This window comes from Gobius niger (genome assembly GCF_951799975.1).
Source record: "Gobius niger genome assembly, chromosome: 15".
NCBI lineage: Eukaryota > Metazoa > Chordata > Actinopteri > Gobiiformes > Gobiidae > Gobius > Gobius niger.
In genome coordinates, this window is record NC_136866.1 from 30,485,688 (window position 1) to 30,498,169 (window position 12,482).

The window sequence follows — 12,482 nt, forward strand, 5'->3', positions numbered from 1 at the left end:
ATGTTAGCCTGGCAGAGGTATGTTAGCCTGGCAGGGGTATGTTAGCCTGGCAGAGGTATGTTAGCCTGGCAGGGGTATGTTAGCCTGGCAGGGGTATGTTAGCCTGGCAGGGGTATGTTAGCCTGGCAGAGGTATGTTAGCCTGGCAGAGGTATGTTAGCCTGGCAGAGGTATGTTAGCCTGGCAGGGGTATGTTAGCCTGGCAGAGGTATGTTAGCCTGGCAGGGGTATGTTAGCCTGGCAGGGGTAGGTTAGCCTGGCAGGGGTATGTTAGCCTGGCAGGGGTATGTTAGCCTGACAGGGGTAGGTTAGCCTGGCAGGGGTATGTTAGCCTGGCAGGGGTATGTTAGCCTGGCAGGGGTAGGTTAGCCTGGCAGGGGTAGGTTAGCCTGGCAGGGGTATGTTAGCCTGACAGAGGTATGTTAGCCTGGCAGGGGTATGTTAGCCTGGCAGGGGTAGGTTAGCCTGGCAGGGGTAGGTTAGCCTGGCAGGGGTATGTTAGCCTGACAGGGGTAGGTTAGCCTGGCAGGGGTATGTTAGCCTGACAGGGGTAGGTTAGCCTGGCAGGGGTATGTTAGCCTGGCAGGGGTAGGTTAGCCTGACAGGGGTATGTTAGCCTGGCAGGGGTAGGTTAGCCTGGCAGGGGTAGGTTAGCCTGGCAGGGGTATGTTAGCCTGACAGAGGTATGTTAGCCTGACAGGGGTATGTTAGCCTGGCAGGGGTAGGTTAGCCTGGCAGGGGTAGGTTAGCCTGGCAGGGGTATGTTAGCCTGACAGGGGTAGGTTAGCCTGGCAGGGGTAGGTTAGCCTGACAGGGGTATGTTAGCCTGGCAGGGGTATGTTAGCCTGACAGGGGCAGGTTAGCCTGACAGGGGTATGTTAGCCTGGCAGAGGTATGTTAGCCTGGCAGAGGTATGTTAGCCTGGCAGGGGCAGGTTAGCCTGACAGGGGTATGTTAGCCTGGCAGAGGTATGTTAGCCTGACAGAGGTATGTTAGCCTGGCAGAGGTATGTTAGCCTGACAGGGGCAGGTTAGCCTGGCAGGGGTATGTTAGCCTGGCAGGGGCAGGTTAGCCTGACAGAGGTATGTTAGCCTGGCAGAGGTATGTTAGCCTGACAGAGGTATGTTAGCCTGGCAGAGGTATGTTAGCCTGACAGAGGTATGTTAGCCTGGCAGAGGTATGTTAGCCTGACAGGGGCAGGTTAGCCTGGCAGGGGTATGTTAGCCTGGCAGGGGCAGGTTAGCCTGGCAGGAGCCAGACTGATCCTCATGTTCACAGGGATAATTCCCAGGAGGAATTGAACCCGGAACCTTCTAGCTGTGAAGCACGAGCACTAACCGCTGTGCCACCGTATGCAAAAGTACAGTTACTTTAAAAAGTACTTGAGTAAAAGTACGACCACCTCGTCGTTACTGGGACGATGTTCAGAGTTTTCTCTTTGACTCGTAATTATTCATTAAGGCTCATTAAAGTGAAGAAGAAGAAGAAGAAGAAGAAGAAGAAGAAGAAGAAGAAGAAGAAGAAGAAGAAGAAGAAGAAGAAGAAGAAACAAAATGGACGCAGGAGTTTAGTTTTCAGTAGTTTTTTTTATTGAAAATGCCTCTGTTGTTGTTTCTGAAATAAATAAGGTTCGATGAGAACATTGAAAACCAGCTCGTCATGAATCAGTAAAAACAAAATACACGGGTGACGTTACAGAGGAGCGAGTGACACTAATAATATCATCATCATTACATCATTACATCATCATCATCATCATCATTACATCATCATCATCATTATTCAAAAGCAGAAGGATTTCTCTTGTTCCACAGGTTTAGAAAGGCTTTTCCTGAAGGCACATGTTTCTCTAAAAATAACATTACAAAAAATAATACGAAGCACAAACCCAGAGAGTACGGCGGCCCGGGAGGTCAAAACTCATGGTTTATCTGAGCCTGGGACTGGCACAAAGGGCGTGACTGTGCACTGATGATGGGAGACGCTGCAGGTGGATAATGTGAGAGAAGAGAAGATCACTGAGGCTCCAGCAGATTCACCAGGAAGACCTTTTACCACAGGTTTAATCATGGCTGCTAAAGCTCCTCCTGCGAAGGGTGGGCGGAGCCTCCACAGAGCTCCAGGGCTTGATTGACAGGCTCTGGAACCAGTCAATGCACTGAAACCCCCCCCCCCACTGGTCACGTGGGTCAGAGCGGCTTTTAGAAAAAACTCAACTTTTGGAGCCAGACTTCAGGCCCATATATGGTCGTGTTTGAAAACTATTTGGAGAAAAATCTAAACTTTGTCTAATTAAACAAAAACTAAAAATTTTTAACAAATGCTGAATCATGAAAATAGTTTTATACAAAGACATGGAGAGGAGCAAAGTGGTTCAACAGCCCATAAACACAAAAATAATGGAGAATGCTAATGTCATGCTACATGCTAGCAGCGTGCTAATGCTAACGGCTAGCTACAGCTGCCGTGTTTTCACTTCTACTGAACAATCTGAATAAACATCCACATGGGCCTGATTTAGACTTGACTTTGTTTATGTGATAAATATGTTTAGATTATACCAGAAAACGGCTAAAAAGAGCAAAAAACGAAATATTCTGTTTCCCCCTCGGCGAGGCCACGCCCCCTTCTATTACAGCGATGTCACCTCCATGAGGACCAAAGAGGAGCACGATCCTCACACACTGGGTTTACTCAGTTTAAACAAAGCGGACAGAGGGAGGTTATATTGCTGTAACAAACCGGACTGAACCGGATTAAACTTGTCTAAACTGGACTGAATTAAACTGGACTGAACCAGATTAAACCGGACTAAACCGGACTGAACTAAAATGAATTAAACTGGACTAAACTGGACAGAACCGGACTAAACTGAACTGGACTAAACTGGACTAAACTGGTCTAAACTGGTCTAAACTGCCTCCATGGACATTATTGTGACTCAGGAGGATTCTTTGTGATTGTCGTTACGTCTGAGTCGTGAGAGTTACAGGTTTCTCTGTCCAGACGTCAGGTTTATAACGTTTCATTTGTTAGCCGTAGCATGTGTTAGCGATAGCATAGCTTCTCACAGGCTAAAGGCAACAACACGTAAACATTACCTTTCGGTCTTATTTAGGTCTAACCACAATGATCCTAAAGTCTGTGTTCACCTGTGTCATTTTAATGCTAATCATGCTAATCATGCTAATCATGCTAATCTCCCGTTGCCTCCTTCCTAACCCAGCTCTAACTCTTCACTGTGGCCTCATGAGTTCCGTCTAAGGTTCTGTTAAAGTGACAGGATCCAGTTCTAAAGCTTCTCACAGAAAGTCCATCATGTTTGTTAAAGTTAAAACGTGTAGCTTTAACAACATGCTAGGCTACATGTTTGTGTTGTTTAGCGAGTGCGAGAGTAAGACGAGACTAAACTCATCATCGACCTGCAGCGTCTCGCGTTGAGACTTTGCTAAAATGTATAAAAATGTGTTAAATAAAGAGAGTTTCACAGAGGGTTCCTGGAGATAAAGGTTTTTTCTGTGGAGGTTTGTCCTTCAGGGCCACCGTACATGTCAAATATTCACAAACTCCACAGGTGAACGGATATTGGTCCCTTTTCGAGCCGACTGTGCAAAGTCTGAATCTGATCTAAAGTCCGGCAGATTCGGCCCCGCCTCCGGGTTTTTTTAGGCCCCGCCTCCGGATTTTAGGGACCGCCTCTGGATCCTGGGCGTGGCTTGGTCCAGGACTTGAACTTGTGACTCGCGGGTGATCTGGCCTAAAGCGACAGGAAGAGCAGCTGACAGCGAGGACTTTCAAAATAAAAGAGGAGCGAGGGCGTGTCCACCAGGGGGCGCTCACTGTGTCCACCAGGGGGCGCTAACTGTGTCCACCAGGGGGCGCTCACTGTGTCCACCAGGGGGCGCTCACTGTGTCCACCAGGGGGCGCTCACTGTGTCCACCAGGGGGCGCTCACTGTGTCCACCAGGGGGCGCTCACTGCTCCATGAGGAAAGAGTTAACTAAGCTCACGTTTATGCCCTCTAGTGGACGCCCCTGTGATGCCCTCTAGTGGACGTGCCTGTGATGCCCTCTAGTGGACGCCCCTGTGATGCCCTCTAGTGGACGCCCCTGTGATGCCCTCTAGTGGACCTGCCTGTGATGCCCTCTAGTGGACGGGCCTGTGATGCCCTCTAGTGGACGGGCCTGTGATGCCCTCTAGTGGACGCCCCTGTGATGCCCTCTAGTGGACGCCCCTGTGATGCCCTCTAGTGGACCTGCCTGTGATGCCCTCTAGTGGACGCGCCTGTGATGCCCTCCAGTGGACGCCCCTGTGATGCCCTCTAGTGGACGTGCCTGTGATGCCCTCTAGTGGACGCCCCTGTGATGCCCTCTAGTGGACGCCCCTGTGATGCCCTCTAGTGGACGGGCCTGTGATGCCCTCTAGTGGACGCCCCTGTGATGCCCTCTAGTGGACGCCCCTGTGATGCCCTCTAGTGGACGGGCCTGTGATGCCCTCTAGTGGACGCCCCTGTGATGCCCTCTAGTGGACGCCCCTGTGATGCCCTCTAGTGGACGCCCCTGTGATGCCCTCTAGTGGACGCCCCTGTGATGCCCTCTAGTGGACGCCCCTGTGATGCCCTCTAGTGGACGCCCCTGTGATGCCCTCTAGTGGACGGGCCTGTGATGCCCTCTAGTGGACGTGCCTGTGATGCCCTCTAGTGGACGGGCCTGTGATGCGCTCTAGTGGACGCCCCTGTGATGCCCTCTAGTGGACGTGCCTGTGATGCCCTCTAGTGGACGCCCCTGTGATGCCCTCTAGTGGACGCCCCTGTGATGCCCTCTAGTGGACGCCCCTGTGATGCCCTCTAGTGGACGGGCCTGTGATGCCCTCTAGTGGACGCCCCTGTGATGCCCTCTAGTGGACGTCCCTGTGATGCCCTCTAGTGGACGCCCCTGTGATGCCCTCTAGTGGACGGGCCTGTGATGCCCTCTAGTGGACGCCCCTGTGATGCCCTCTAGTGGACGCCCCTGTGATGCCCTCTAGAGGACGCCCCTGTGATGCCCTCTAGTGGACGGGCCTGTGATGCCCTCTAGTGGACGTGCCTGTGATGCCCTCTAGTGGACGCCCCTGTGATGCCCTCTAGTGGACGGGCCTGTGATGCCCTCTAGTGGACGCCCCTGTGATGCCCTCTAGTGGACGTGCCTGTGATGCCCTCTAGTGGACGCCCCTGTGATGCCCTCTAGTGGACGGGCCTGTGATGCCCTCTAGTGGACGCCCCTGTGATGCCCTCTAGTGGACGCCCCTGTGATGCCCTCTAGTGGACGCCCCTGTGATGCCCTCTAGTGGACGTGCCTGTGATGCCCTCTAGTGGACGGGCCTGTGATGCCCTCTAGTGGACGGGCCTGTGATGCCCTCTAGTGGACGCGCCTGTGATGCCCTCTAGTGGACGCCCCTGTGATGCCCTCTAGTGGACCTGCCTGTGATGCCCTCTAGTGGACGGGCCTGTGATGCCCTCTAGTGGACGGGCCTGTGATGCCCTCTAGTGGACGCGCCTGTGATGCCCTCTAGTGGACGCCCCTGTGATGCCCTCTAGTGGACGCCCCTGTGATGCCCTCTAGTGGACGTCCCTGTGATGCCCTCTAGTGGACGGGCCTGTGATGCCCTCTAGTGGACGCCCCTGTGATGCCCTCTAGTGGACGCCCCTGTGATGCCCTCTAGTGGACGTGTCTGTGATGCCCTCTAGTGGACGCCCCTGTAAGGCCCTCTAGTGGACGTGCCTGTGATGCCCTCTAGTGGACGGGCCTGTGATGCCCTCTAGTGGACGCCCCTGTGATGCCCTCTAGTGGACGGGCCTGTGATGCCCTCTAGTGGACGCCCCTGTGATGCCCTCTAGTGGACGCCCCTGTGATGCCCTCTAGTGGACGTCCCTGTGATGCCCTCTAGTGGACGGGCCTGTGATGCCCTCTAGTGGACGCCCCTGTGATGCCCTCTAGTGGACGCCCCTGTGATGCCCTCTAGTGGACGTGTCTGTGATGCCCTCTAGTGGACGCCCCTGTAAGGCCCTCTAGTGGACGTGCCTGTGATGCCCTCTAGTGGACGGGCCTGTGATGCCCTCTAGTGGACGTGCCTGTGATGCCCTCTAGTGGACGGGCCTGTGATGCCCTCTAGTGGACGCCCCTGTGATGCCCTCTAGTGGACGGGCCTGTGATGCCCTCTAGTGGACGCGTCTGTGATGCCCTCTAGTGGACGCCCCTGTGATGCCCTCTAGTGGACGCCCCTGTGATGCCCTCTAGTGGACGTGCCTGTGATGCCCTCTAGTGGACGGGCCTGTGATGCCCTCTAGTGGACGGGCCTGTGATGCCCTCTAGTGGACGGGCCTGTGATGCCCTCTAGTGGACGCCCCTGTGATGCCCTCTAGTGGACGCCCCTGTGATGCCCTCTAGTGGACGGGCCTGTGATGCCCTCTAGTGGACGGGCCTGTGATGCCCTCTAGTGGACGCCCCTGTGATGCCCTCTAGTGGACGGGCCTGTGATGCCCTCTAGTGGACGCCCCTGTGATGCCCTCTAGTGGACGCCCCTGTGATGCCCTCTAGTGGACGGGCCTGTGATGCCCTCTAGTGGACGCCCCTGTGATGCCCTCTAGTGGACGCCCCTGTGATGCCCTCTAGTGGACGCCCCTGTGATGCCCTCTAGTGGACGCCCCTGTGATGCCCTCTAGTGGACGCCCCTGTGATGCCCTCTAGTGGACGTGTCTGTGATGCCCTCTAGTGGACGCCGCTGTGATGCCCTCTAGTGGACGCCCCTGTGATGCCCTCTAGTGGACGGGCCTGTGATGCCCTCTAGTGGACGCCCCTGTGATGCCCTCTAGTGGACGCCCCTGTGATGCCCTCTAGTGGACGGGCCTGTGATGCCCTCTAGTGGACGGGCCTGTGATGCCCTCTAGTGGACGGGCCTGTGATGCCCTCTAGTGGACGGGCCTGTGATGCCCTCTAGTGGACGCCCCTGTGATGCCCTCTAGTGGACGGGCCTGTGATGCCCTCTAGTGGACGCCCCTGTGATGCCCTCTAGTGGACGCCCCTGTGATGCCCTCTAGTGGACGTGCCTGTGATGCCCTCTAGTGGACGCCCCTGTGATGCCCTCTAGTGGACGCGCCTGTGATGCCCTCTAGTGGACGGGCCTGTGATGCCCTCTAGTGGACGCGCCTGTGATGCCCTCTAGTGGACGCCCCTGTGATGCCCTCTAGTGGACGGGCCTGTGATGCCCTCTAGTGGACGCCCCTGTGATGCCCTCTAGTGGACGTGCCTGTGATGCCCTCTAGTGGACGGGCCTGTGATGCCCTCTAGTGGACGGGCCTGTGATGCCCTCTAGTGGACGTGCCTGTGATGCCCTCTAGTGGACGCCCCTGTGATGCCCTCTAGTGGACGGGCCTGTGATGCCCTCTAGTGGACGGGCCTGTGATGCCCTCTAGTGGACGGGCCTGTGATGCCCTCTAGTGGACGCCCCTGTGATGCCCTCTAGTGGACGTGCCTGTGATGCCCTCTAGTGGACGGGCCTGTGATGCCCTCTAGTGGACGCCCCTGTGATGCCCTCTAGTGGACGCCCCTGTGATGCCCTCTAGTGGACTCCCCTGTGATGCCCTCTAGTGGACGCCCCTGTGATGCCCTCTAGTGGACGTCCCTGTGATGCCTCTAGTGGACGTGTCTGTGATGCCCTCTAGTGGACGCCCCTGTGATGCCCTCTAGTGGACTCCCCTGTGATGCCTCTAGTGGACGTGTCTGTGATGCCCTCTAGTGGACGCCCCTGTGATGCCCTCTAGTGGACGCCCCTGTGATGCCCTCTAGTGGACGGGCCTGTGATGTCCTCTAGTGGACGCCCCTGTGATGTCCTCTAGTGGACGCCCCTGTGATGTCCTCTAGTGGACGCCCCTGTGATGTCCTCTAGTGGACGCCCCTGTGATGTCCTCTAGTGGACGGGCCTGTGATGCCCTCTAGTGGACGCCCCTGTGATGCCCTCTAGTGGACGTGTCTGTGATGCCCTCTAGTGGACGCCCCTGTGATGCCCTCTAGTGGACGCCCCTGTGATGCCCTCTAGTGGACGCCCCTGTGATGCCCTCTAGTGGACGCCCCTGTGATGTCCTCTAGTGGACTCCCCTGTGATGCCTCTAGTGGACGCCCCTGTGATGGCCTCTAGTGGACGTCCCTGTGATGCCCTCTAGTGGACGCCCCTGTGATGCCCTCTAGTGGACGCCCCTGTGATGCCCTCTAGTGGACGCCCCTGTGATGCCCTCTAGTGGACGCCCCTGTGATGCCCTCTAGTGGACGGGCCTGTGATGCCCTCTAGTGGACGCCCCTGTGATGCCCTCTAGTGGACGCCCCTGTGATGCCCTCTAGTGGACGCCCCTGTGATGCCCTCTAGTGGACGCCCCTGTGATGCCCTCTAGTGGACGCCCCTGTGATGCCCTCTAGTGGACGGGCCTGTGATGCCCTCTAGTGGACGCCCCTGTGATGCCCTCTAGTGGACGCCCCTGTGATGCCCTCTAGTGGACGGGCCTGTGATGCCCTCTAGTGGACGCCCCTGTGATGCCCTCTAGTGGACGCCCCTGTGATGCCCTCTAGTGGACGGGCCTCTAGTGGACGCCCCTGTGATGCCCTCTAGTGGACGCCCCTGTGATGTCCTCTAGTGGACTCCCCTGTGATGCCTCTAGTGGACGCCCCTGTGATGTCCTCTAGTGGACGTCCCTGTGATGCCCTCTAGTGGACGCCCCTGTGATGTCCTCTAGTGGACTCCCCTGTGATGCCTCTAGTGGACGCCCCTGTGATGGCCTCTAGTGGACGTCCCTGTGATGCCCTCTAGTGGACGCCCCTGTGATGCCCTCTAGTGGACGCCCCTGTGATGCCCTCTAGTGGACGCCCCTGTGATGCCCTCTAGTGGACGGGCCTGTGATGCCCTCTAGTGGACGCCCCTGTGATGCCCTCTAGTGGACGTGTCTGTGATGCCCTCTAGTGGACGCCCCTGTGATGCCCTCTAGTGGACGCCCCTGTGATGCCCTCTAGTGGACGCCTCTGTGATGCCCTCTAGTGGACGGGCCTGTGATGCCCTCTAGTGGACGCCTCTGTGATGCCCTCTAGTGGACGCCCCTGTGATGCCCTCTAGTGGACGGGCCTGTGATGCCCTCTAGTGGACGCCCCTGTGATGCCCTCTAGTGGACACCCCTGTGATGCCCTCTAGTGGACGCCTCTGTGATGCCCTCTAGTGGACGCCCCTGTGATGCCCTCTAGTGGACGCCCCTGTGATGCCCTCTAGTGGACGCCCCTGTGATGCCCTCTAGTGGACGTGCCTGTGATGCCCTCTAGTGGACGCCCCTGTGATGCCCTCTAGTGGACGGGCCTGTGATGCCCTCTAGTGGACGTGTCTGTGATGCCCTCTAGTGGACGTGTCTGTGATGCCCTCTAGTGGACGCCCCTGTGATGCCCTCTAGTGGACGCCCCTGTGATGCCCTCTAGTGGACGCCCCTGTGATGCCCTCTAGTGGACGCCCCTGTGATGCCCTCTAGTGGACGCCCCTGTGATGCCCTCTAGTGGACGCCCCTGTGATGCCCTCTAGTGGACGCCCCTGTGATGCCCTCTAGTGGACGCCCCTGTGATGCCCTCTAGTGGACGGGCCTGTGATGCCCTCTAGTGGACGCCCCTGTGATGCCCTCTAGTGGACGGGCCTGTGATGCCCTCTAGTGGACGCCCCTGTGATGCCCTCTAGTGGACGCCCCTGTGATGCCCTCTAGTGGACGGGCCTGTGATGCCCTCTAGTGGACGGGCCTGTGATGCCCTCTAGTGGACGCCCCTGTGATGCCCTCTAGTGGACGGGCCTGTGATGCCCTCTAGTGGACGCCCCTGTGATGCCCTCTAGTGGACGCCCCTGTGATGCCCTCTAGTGGACGCCCCTGTGATGCCCTCTAGTGGACGCCCCTGTGATGCCCTCTAGTGGACGCCCCTGTGATGCCCTCTAGTGGACGCCCCTGTGATGCCCTCTAGTGGACGCCCCTGTGATGCCCTCTAGTGGAGCTAAAACCAAAACTCTGAGCAGGAACAAAACAACTTCAGGTCTTACACATTTGAACAGGATTAACACAGGAAAGATTACACATTTCACATGAAGTTAAAAAAGAAATAAAAACACTGTGAAGCATCGGGGGGAACAGGGTTCATGTTCCTCACGGAGCTTCACAGACGGAGTGGTTACTGTGAGTGATCCGCTGTTAGCACTGAGTCTTTGGTGAGTTCAGGGGGTTTGGTGAAGGAACGATCCAGCTGTTTTAACTTCCGATACCGATACTGGGGTTTGAGAGCTTACCGATACCAACCGATACCAACCGATACAGACCGATACCAACCGATACAGACCGATACCAACCGATACCGACCGATACCGATCGATACCGATCGATACAGACCGATACCAACCGATACCAACCGATACCAACCGATACCGACCAATACAGACCGATACAGACCGATATCGACCGATATCGACCGATAACGACCGATATCGACCGATACCAACCGATACCGACCGACACCGACCGATACCGACCGATATCGACCGATATCGACGATACCAACCGACACCGACCGATACCAACCGATATCGACCAATACCAACCGATACCGACCAATACAGACCGATACAGACCGATACAGACCGATATCGACCGATAACGACCGATATCGACCGATACCAACCGATACAGACCGATATCGACCGATATCGACCGATATCGACGATACCAACCGATGCCAACCGATACCGACCAATACCAACCGACACCGACCGATACCGACCGATATCGACCGATATCGAAGATACCAACCGATGCCAACCGATACCGACCGATACCAACCGACACCGGCCGATACCGACCGATACCGACCGATACCGACCGATACCGACCGATATCGACCGATATCGAAGATACCAACCGATGCCAACCGATACCAACCGACACCGGCCGATACCGACCGATACCGACCGATACCGACCGATATCGACCGATACCAACCGATACCAACCGACACCGACCGATACCGACCGATACCAAGCGATACCAACCGACACCGACCGATACCAACCGACACCAACTGATACCGACCGGTATCGGCCGATACCAACCGATACCGACCGATATCGACCGATACCAACCAATACCAGGAGACTTTGGCTGTATCTGAATGTCCACACTATTCCCTATATAGTGACTATGATGGTGAAAATATCTTAACGTTAGCTGCTAACCTTTAGCTCGAGCTAAATGACCGATAGCTTCATGCTAACGTTAGCTGCTAACCTTTAGCTCGAGCTAAAGGACCGATAGCTTCATGCTAACGTTAGCTGCTAACCTTTAGCTCGAGCTAAATGACCGATAGCTTCATGCTAATGTTAGCGGCTAACCTTTAGCTCGAGCTAAATGACCGATAGCTTCCTCTGGAATAATCCAAGCCATTCATGTAAAATCCATGTTAAATATAAAGTATCTGACTCGTATTTATCCATAAATATTCCGCTGTCTCTGAGTTTGTTTTTTGTCGCAGAAATACTTTATTCCTGGAGTTTAGCGACTTTTATCAGTCGTGTCTTCTGTCCGAATCACCAGCAGAATATGTGCCTATATAATCTACTATATAGTCTCCTATAGCGCGGGGCCTGTGTAGTGAATGAGGGTCAGGGACGAGGGTGGACGTTCAGACACAGAGAAACCTGGTCTTCCTGTAGATGGTTTTGCTACAGCGCCCCCACAGGCTGCAGAGGAGCACTGCATTTAAAATAAAAGACATGTGATGGAAAACTGAAAACAAGGCTGCAGAGAGAGAGAGTCTACAGATCACGTCAGTATGGGTTCAGTATGGGTTCAGTATGGGTTCAGTATCGGGTCAGTATGGGTTCAGTATGGGTTCAGTATCGGTTCAGTATCGGTTCAGTATGGGTTCAGTATGGGTTCAGTATCGGGTCAGTATCGGGTCAGTATGGGTTCAGTATGGGTTCAGTATGGGTTCAGTATCGGGTCAGTATCGGTTCAGTATCGGTTCAGTATCGGTTCAGTATCGGTTCAGAATGGGATATTTGAAAGCATGGGTATCTTCTGGGCCAGTATCGGTATGGGGAGCTTGGTGAGTAGCTTCTGCGGGTGAGTAGACTCGTGAGTATCTCTGTAGGCGCTGCCGGTTAGTGACCATTCAAACAGCCGCGTTCCAGCCAAAGCCGGACATTCCTAAGGTCAACCTGGAAACGACGAGCGGCGTCAGGGCAGGATTAGACTCACGGACATTAGTCGGGATTCAACCAGTCAAAATGCAGTATTAGTCTGAGTGAATACATGCATTTTACTGCGAGGCGCCGGAACTGAGGAACCGAGAGGAACCGAGAGGAACCGAGAGGGACTGAGAGAGACTGAGAGGAACTGAGAGGGACTGAGAGAGACTGAGAGAGACTGAGAGGGACTGAGAGAGACTG

At 55.5% G+C, this 12,482-nt stretch overlaps 2 protein-coding genes across 2 annotated transcripts in view; both read right to left on the reverse strand.

Moving 5' to 3' along the window:
• Positions 1 to 1,923, reverse strand: part of LOC306974700 (cartilage matrix protein-like) — a gene marked incomplete at its 5' end in the record, with an annotated part of 16,378 nt that extends 14,455 nt beyond the window's left edge. The window contains one exon of the mRNA XM_079572073.1: positions 1,899 to 1,923. Coding sequence (XP_079428199.1) covers positions 1,899 to 1,923 — 25 coding nt within the window. The remainder of the gene's footprint in view (positions 1 to 1,898) is intronic.
• A 1,495-nt stretch (positions 1,924 to 3,418) lies between these two features.
• The window catches only part of col12a1b (collagen, type XII, alpha 1b), a 133,725-nt gene continuing 124,661 nt past the window's right edge, over positions 3,419 to 12,482 (reverse strand). The window contains exon 64 of the mRNA XM_079572074.1: positions 3,419 to 3,756. Within this exon, the coding sequence (XP_079428200.1) occupies positions 3,665 to 3,756 (92 nt within the window). The 3' untranslated portion in view covers positions 3,419 to 3,664. The remainder of the gene's footprint in view (positions 3,757 to 12,482) is intronic.